Genomic DNA, 8,262 nt, shown 5'->3' on the forward strand with positions numbered 1-8,262 from the left:
TGGCCGACATTGTGAAACCCTGTCTCTACTGAAGATACAAAAATTATCTGGGTGTGATGGCAGGCGCCTATAGTCCCAGCTACTCGGGAGGCTGAGGCAGGAGAATCACTTGAACCTAGGAGGTGGAGGTTGCAATGAGCCAAGATGGCACCACTGCACTCCAGCCTGGGCAACAGAGCGAGACTCCGTCTCAAAAAAAAAAAAATAAATAAATAAATAAATAAATAAATAAAATAAAAAGCACACACTATCACAAAGAAGATGGTGGCAAAAATAATAATAAAAATAGTAAACAAATAAATAGCACAAAAGTATTTATAGTAAAAATTAGGTCTCCTTCCAGCCCCCACCTGCCAATCACTCTCAGGAGGCACCCACTGTCTCCAGCTACAAAGCTTTCAGACAGATTTTATTAATATAAGCAAATACATACTTTTTAAAAAAGTATAAATAAGGCCTGGTGCAGTGGCTCACATCTGTAATTCCAGCACTTTGGGAGGATGAGGTGGAAGGATCTCTTCAGGCCAGGAGTTAGAGACCAGCCTGGGCAACATAACAAGACCCCCGTCTCTAAAAAGCAATCAAAAAAACTAACTGGGCATGGTGACATGGTTCTATAGTCCCAGCTACTCAGGAAGCTGAGAGTGAGGGATTTCTTGATTCCAGGACTTCGAGGCTGTTACCCACTCCAGCTTGGGTGACAGAGAAAGACTCTGTCTCAAAAAAAAAAAGGTATAAATACTAGCCATATCATATATTGCCCTGGACTTTTCTTTTTGATTTAACATATCTTGGAGATTCTTCCATAGCTGTGGATAAGGAGTTGCCTCATTCTTTTTCAGGGTAAGTTTAGTATAAAAGGTGATATAGTGGGGAAATTGTATTTAATTTATTTTTGCCAACTCAGTAGCAGAGCTGTGACAAGATTAATCCTTAGATTTTTGGACGTTCATATGAAATCATTCAAAGCTTTGACATTTTTCTCTTCTTTGTGGCTCTATTTTCATCACTAAAATTCCCCATCCTATGCCCCTGCAGCCCCCATCTGACATTTGTCACTTCTCTAGCTTAGTCATCTGATCTAATTTTGATGAGTCAGATGTAAATAAACCCAGATAATGTGTCTTTTAGCCCAAAAAACTAAAAGATAAAAGGAAATGCATAGGACAGAGGGCAGTTTGTTGAATGGTTGAGATTTGAATATGTGTGTATTAATTCTTTCTGAATTACAGCTAGATTCTGCCCTCCCCAGCTTTGCATCTGGAGATGAGGGAAAATGTGATCCCAGCTCATATTATGAGTGAACATCTCTGACTGTTCTAAGAAGTCCTATTCCCTTAGATTACTGAAGTTCACAGGGAGAAAGCACCCACCCAGATATTTTTGGTTTTTGTTTGTTTGTTTGTTGAGATGGCGTCTCACTCTATTGCCCAGGCTAGAGTGCAGTGGTGTGGTCTTGGCTCACTGCAAACTTTGCCTCCTGGTTCAAGCGATTCCCCTACCTCAACCTCCCAAGTAGCTAGGATTACAAGCATGAGCCACCATGCCCAGCTAATTTTTGTGTTTTTATTACAGACAGGGTTTCACCACATTGGTCAGGCTGGGCTTGAACTCCTGACCTCAGGCGATCCACCCACCTCAGCCTCCCAAAGTGCTGGGATTACAGGCATGAGCCACCGCACCCGGCCTCACCCAGATATTTTTCAAATACCATTTTCGATTCCCACTCTCTTTTTCTCTTGAAGTAAGCAAGGCAGACACATTTGCCAAGGATAACTGAGAATGTAAGGGCAATCCATGACTGGGCAGCTTGTGCAGGCTGTGTGCTAAATGCAACTAGGAAACATGCCCTATAAATAGCCATTCATTGTCAGCGTGTGTGAAAAGACAAGCGAGCATTCTGTGCTATGATTCAGGCCTAATTAAGTGATTGCGTCTGGACACGGCTATAAATCACTAGCTGCTTCAACTGGTAATCCAGTCAGTAGGCAACTGCAGGGGCTCGCCACTGACTGAAGGTTGGAAGAAGGAGGCTGTTCGAGGCTGTTTTTGCCTTCACTATGGCAAAAATCATTTTGAGGCACCTCATAGAGATTCCAGTGCGTTACCAGGAAGAGTTTGAAGCTCGAGGTCTAGAAGACTGCAGGCTGGATCATGCTTTATATGCACTGCCTGGGCCAACTATCGTGGACCTGAGGAAAACCAGGGCAGCGCAGTCTCCTCCAGTGGACTCAGTGGCAGAAATGCCACCCCGAGAAGGCAAATCCCACTTTCAGATCCTGCTGGATGTGGTCCAGTTCCTCCCTGAAGATATCATCATTCAGACCTTCGAAGGTTGGCTGCTGATAAAAGCGCAGCACGGAACCAGAATGGACGAGCACGGCTTTATCTCAAGAAGCTTCACCCGACAGTACAAACTACCAGATGGCGTGGAAATCAAAGATTTGTCTGCAGTCCTCTGTCATGATGGAATTTTGGTGGTGGAAGTAAAGGATCCAGTTGGGACTAAGTGACATCGTATCGGTTCCTGTTCAGTCGACACAGGGAAGACGATTGTTCAGCCACTGGTACTACAAGAATGTTTGTATTACCCACATTTGAAATGATTTGCTACGATTTTTATGAGGATTAAAAATATATACACAGTTCCTGGTATGTTGAGGTTGTCTGTATTATTCTTACTCAGAAAGGAACATTTGTAAATATGTTTGTGTGGCTCAAACTGATACTATTCTTACAACTGAAACACTGAAAATACAGAAGGCTGTATTTGGATATTAGAGAGGACTTAGAATTGTTTCTTATTATTCCAACAATGCCAGCTGCATTTGTAATCACTGATGCCAAAAGAGCCATACTCATTTAAGGAATTCCTATCTATTTTATGAAAATCTTTTATTTTGCCAAAAAGAGTTGTGATTCCCTTCACTCAATAAGCTTTTCTTTTTAATGTATTTTAATTAAAGTGAGGTTTTATAAATATGGAGTGCAAAAATTAAAATACAGTATTTGGAAATTGGGTCTGAAATCTATTTATGATTCAGTATAGTTGTTACTGCCTTAAACGTCAATGGGAATTTTCAGATATAAATCTTATTTTTAAAAAGTTCAAATATGTACCTCATTCGTCTTTTTAAAGGTATACTGAATCCTATCTGAAGTGTTTTGACTTTTTAAAAATAGTGTAAGTTCTATGGACACATACGAAATGTTCACGAGATATGTATTAACATATCCTCTTATAAATTAATATGAAGCTTTAGGACACCACTTTTAAAAGTTTGATTACTGAATTCAGTGAGTTTTAATCTGTGCTTTTTAGATGCTCCATAAACTTAGATGGCAAAATGTAACACATCTGCTATCTCTGCATAATTCTTAGCTTTAAATAGCCTGGCAGCCAGTGGAAGTTCAACACCTGAGTTTACACTGCGTGTCTCAGTTTACACAGCACATCTGATGATTGGTGCTTATTATATTCTCCCAAACTGCTGCCTTGGCTCAAGGTGGAGACATTGGTAGAGGTTAAGGACTCGTGCCTTCAACAGCTGCTCTGGGACATTCCAAAGGTTTGCTATCTCATTCTGTATATATTATTTCTTCAGAGGCAGTGGCTGCCTGCCTTTTATCCCGCACTGAATGTGAGCTGACAAGCAGCCCAAGGACAGTGCTAAGAATAGACACGGAATGCAGGGTGTGGAAAACACCAGGGCAAATGCAGATTGCTGACAGTATCCCAGTGCCCCCCCACGTTGTTTTACTGTAGTTCAAGTTAAAATGTAAAAGACATGAAGCAATAGAAAAACGAATCAAACAGTTCTGAAAGTTATTTTGAAAACAAATGTGATCTGAGAAGAATGTTTACTGTCTAATTAAACTGAAAAGATTTTGCAGTTATATGCATATCTGAGGTTTATGCCTATACATGGAGGTTTGTGTGTCCACCTCAGATATGAAAAATTTTGTTTGACCAAGTGAATATCACAGATTAGCTTGGCTGCATAAGAAAGTTAATAGCAGTCATTGAGATTCCAGATCTACTAATATGATCAGAACTGGGATACCATTTGTCTGGGTTATCATTCTTTCCCAGTGATTGGCAGAATAGTGTAAAAAGAAACGAATGTGGTGAGAAACAAAAAAAGCCTCTCTTTTGGCCTTGATCTTACTCTTGATGAGATCCTCCTCCCGGGAAAATTCAGGAGGTGAAATTCCTACCATGAGGAGCCACTGATAGAAAATATTTTCTTTAAAAATAAAATTAAAGTAAACACATTTTTAATGCGCTCTTGTTTTTTCCCAAAGATAAATTTTAAAGTCTTACAGCCATTTTTTTGATTTGGGAAATATACCAAACACTATAAATAATAAAAATCAACTATGGTTCTTCTGCTACCATGAGGCAGCTATTTTAAATACCTTGTTCAACAACAGGACTACATAAATGCATGTATCACTTTTCACAAAATTAGGATTATATCTGCATGGAGTTGGATATCCTGATTGTACTGGCTATTGTCTGTTGCCCTCCCCACTCCCACCAACTCAAACCAGTCTCTGCCCTTCTCAGCCCCACTCTGAGCCCAAGCAGGCTGTCCCTGATGGGCCACATCATTCTAGTTTCTGGTTGGGTTCAGTCAATAAGAGGCACTGACTGGAGACCAGAGATTGCAGAGAGATTAGTGGGCAAGAGAGGAGAAAGTTCAGGGAATTTTTCTGTCACCCTTAACCTGCTGCAGACTGAGGACCTGTCAGGGCTGCCTCCTTCTGTGACTGAGTTCCTCCAGGGCTGCCACTCTCACAGGGCTCAGGGTTGTAACACTGTCTCTTCCTTTTGTCTGTTCAAAAGGTGGAGGAGAGGTAACTCTCTGCTCTTTCTTGTACCCTGTGTGTCACTATCCCTTATTGATTCTCCTTAATTTGCCCACTCTCTCATAAATGGTCCTTTAAGCAATGGAATTGTTTTCTGCCAGAACTCTGATTGTTTGACCTTTTAGTCGATTGCAGGGTAAATGCATCTGATAGCAATCATTTAAGCATACCTTTAGAAAGACCCAGTGTGGTAGATGTACCTGAATGTGTGTTTCAAGCTAGGGAATCTGTGCATGGCCAACCTGGAGATTCGTTTTTTATCTATGGTAAACGTCTGAGCCCCCACCCAGCCTGTTCCATGGAATATTTGCCGTACAGGAGATTGAGGCCTTGAGTTTTGAGTTAAATGATGGCTGCCAGGTGGAGTTCTTTAGATGGAGGGTGTTAAGTGAAAATGCTGTAGAAACTGCATAATGTTTGCAAGCGGTTGTGTTCTCCTGGCCAGCCTGCCACTACTGGACTCTCCTGTATTAACCCCCTAATAAAACATCATGTTTCATCTGCTGGTTCTGGGTCTCTTCTTTGGCCTCTTTAGCCTGGTGCTTTCCCTATTGGAGTTGATAGGGGTTTGTCGCAACAGTGACTTTTTAAAAATTAGTGCCTCGCTTTCTTTTTCTGCCAGATAAGAACTGATTGGTAATGGCTATTCGCTGTTCCAACAAAGCTCAATTGTACTAGCATTTAACCATTTCTTTTCATACTTGGTTCCAGTAGGAAACAGTTGGACACTCTCAAATTGGAAAAATTCAAGAAGGGTTTATTTATAAAGAGACATTACAGGCTGGGCATTGTGGCTCACACCTCTAATCCCATCACTTTGGGAGGCCAAGATGGGTGGATCACTTCAGGTCAGGAGTTCAAGACCAACTTGACCAACATGGTGAAACCCAGTCTCTACTAAAAATACAGAAATTAGCTCGGCGTGGTGGCACGTGCCTGTAGTCCCAGCTACTAGGGAGGCTGAGGCAGGAGAATTGCTTGAACCTTGGAGAAGGAGGTTGTAATGAGCCGAGATGGCACCACTGTACTCCAGCCTGGGTGACAGAGTGAGACTGTCTCAAAAAACAAAACAAAACAAAAAAGAAAAGAGAGAGAAACATTACAAAGGAGTGGGGAGGGCATAGAGGCACCGGAAAGTGCAGTAATCTGAAGTACAGTGTGGAGTTGTTACGTCCCCCAGGTCCAAAGGGATGGGAGGAGGAAGCAGGTCTCAGAAATCAAAAGGAAAGTAGCATAGAGGAGACTACCAGCTGTGACTTTCATCTGAGGGCATGACCAGTCCAAGGAGACCTCTTACAGGGAAGGAGCCAGGGGAACAAATACTTCCTCCTTTCAATCTGCTGCTAGGGTCCCCCACTGGCTGGATCTGACTGGAGGCCAGAGGGCATGGGAGTCCTGTCATCTAGTTCAACAGCCTCCCAGGGCAAAGGGCAGGATGGAGAAAAGTGAGGGTGACCCTCAGGTGCAGGAGGATAATATCCAGTACTCCAATCAAATGAGTCCTGTTGTCAGAGTTCTCTGTTAGAAAGTCTCTTTCTACAAAGTAAAGCCTGGGATGAGGATTGAAGAGCTGACACTTTATTTGGAAAGTGCAAACCCAGGATGGTAAAGACGAGGAAATAGGGGAAATGAGACAAGGAAAAACTGGGAAGCTAAGATGATATGATGAGGGGATGTGTTACTGTGCTGACCATCACGCCATAGGGAGCTGTGAAGGGGCTCAGCATGTCTGTGGGCAGGGATGTTGGCTCAGCACATGGAATTGCTCCATGGAGAAGTTCTCTTCAGGGAGAAACAAATCTTAAAGAAGTCCCCAGGAAAATCAAGGGGAGAGAGGCAATTTGCTCACCTTATTCTCTACAATATCCCATCTCCTATTACTCAAGGTTCAGCTCACAGGGAAGAGACTTTCCTGTACTTCTGGGTTCTATCATTCAACACCTTGTTGGAAACCAGACCCTGATGGTGTGACATTTCACCCAAGCTGGGAGCAGAAGAATGACTTAGCATGATTAGGAGCAGAAGAATGACTCAGCATGGGTAGGGCTCAGGGCTTCAGTCGGCGGACTCTTGCTGCCTTGGAAGCCTGGCAAAACTGCTGGCAAAAGTGGCAGCAGCATGGTCTGGGAGGCAGGCGATGCCTTCAGAAACAAGGTGTCAATCAAAAAGATATGCAAGGTTTGTATCCAGTAAACCTTAAATCCAAAAGTGCAGGAAGAGAATGCCAGGCAGATCAGACAGTCTTATATCATCTACTGCTCCGCAACCTACACTGCCTTCAGATTTTATGGACCCTAATGTCATTTTATATTTTGATCTAATTTTTAATCCACTTAGGTGCAAAGTCAGTCCTCTTAAACATCTCCAGGATTTTTCTTTTTCTGTAAATCGTGGACCAAGTTTGTGTGTTTATTATTTAAAGCTGTCTTCCAGAAAGCTAGAAGTCAATTAAGACAAGATTTTTGTTCCCAGTGATCTCCCCAAGTCCAAACTGCACTGAGGTCCCCAACTTGTCCTTGGCCTATTTTTCTCACCTACTTGTCCTTCAAGGTAGAGACACAGTCCTGGAAATCTTATTTGGAAAACAAAACATCAAAAACGAAAGAAACAACATGCTTTCCAGCTAGCTCTCCTCATTATCCTTTCTGCCATCACAGCGTACTCTGCCCCACACTATGAGAAGCATGCCAAAAGTGCCTGGTTCCTACCCAAAATTCCTGAAAGATGTCCAGCTAGTCCAAGATTACTGTTAGCCACCAGCGCACTGACTGCATTTGGCAATCGCATGCACTTACCAGGCACGCTGGCCCTTCTCAAAGAGCCACCTTGAAGGGTTTTGTTTGTTTGTTTTGTTTTTTTGCCTGAGTGTCTCCTGTTTGCCCATTGTGTGCAATTGTATTTGGACCATGTCTTTTTAGCATTTTCTGATATTGGGAAGACAGTACAGTGTTATGAAAGACTGAGAACTTCAACTGGAGTTCCACAGGTTTTTATTTCATGAAACGTTGCTTTAACACAATCCTATTCAATTTCCATACTTACCATGAAACCCCAAATAAGAAAAATGTATGGAGGTCTTGCTTTACAGTAGGGTGTTACTCAGTAAGTTACAAAACACATCTTGGCTGTGACCCTTTGCTGGGAGGCGATGAGGCTCTGGATATGAGGAAGGAAAATGGCCAGTATCAGGGATATGGACAATGCTTTCTTCCTTAATTCCTGATTTTCCTAAGCTTTTGCTGTAGGCATAGTCTCTTGTCCCTGGAACGGATTACCTAAGTGTACACTTGTCACTGTTGAAAATGTTATATGGATGGGGACAGGAGGTGGGGTTGGAAGCCTCACGTATGGAAGCCCCATGCTTAGAAATATGAAATGGGATCATGTATG

General features: G+C 42.4%; 1 protein-coding gene across 1 annotated transcript; it reads left to right on the forward strand.

Annotated features, from left to right (window-relative positions):
* The first annotated feature begins 1,887 nt into the window (after positions 1-1,887).
* Positions 1,888-2,648, forward strand: HSPB3 (heat shock protein family B (small) member 3). The gene has a single exon (XM_003276527.2). It carries the CDS (start codon positions 2,061-2,063, stop codon positions 2,511-2,513), a length of 453 nt encoding a protein of 150 aa, XP_003276575.1. The 5' UTR covers positions 1,888-2,060; the 3' UTR covers positions 2,514-2,648.
* The last annotated feature ends 5,614 nt before the right edge of the window (positions 2,649-8,262 follow it).

Source organism: Nomascus leucogenys, chromosome 7b (genome assembly GCF_006542625.1).
Source record: "Nomascus leucogenys isolate Asia chromosome 7b, Asia_NLE_v1, whole genome shotgun sequence".
In the NCBI taxonomy this organism is placed as follows: domain Eukaryota; kingdom Metazoa; phylum Chordata; class Mammalia; order Primates; family Hylobatidae; genus Nomascus; species Nomascus leucogenys.

What these genes read in the sequence shown, in the direction of transcription:
- HSPB3 (XM_003276527.2), top strand. Translation starts at nt 2,061, where the DNA reads ATGGCAAAAATCATTTTGAGGCACCTCATAGAGATTCCAGTGCGTTAC.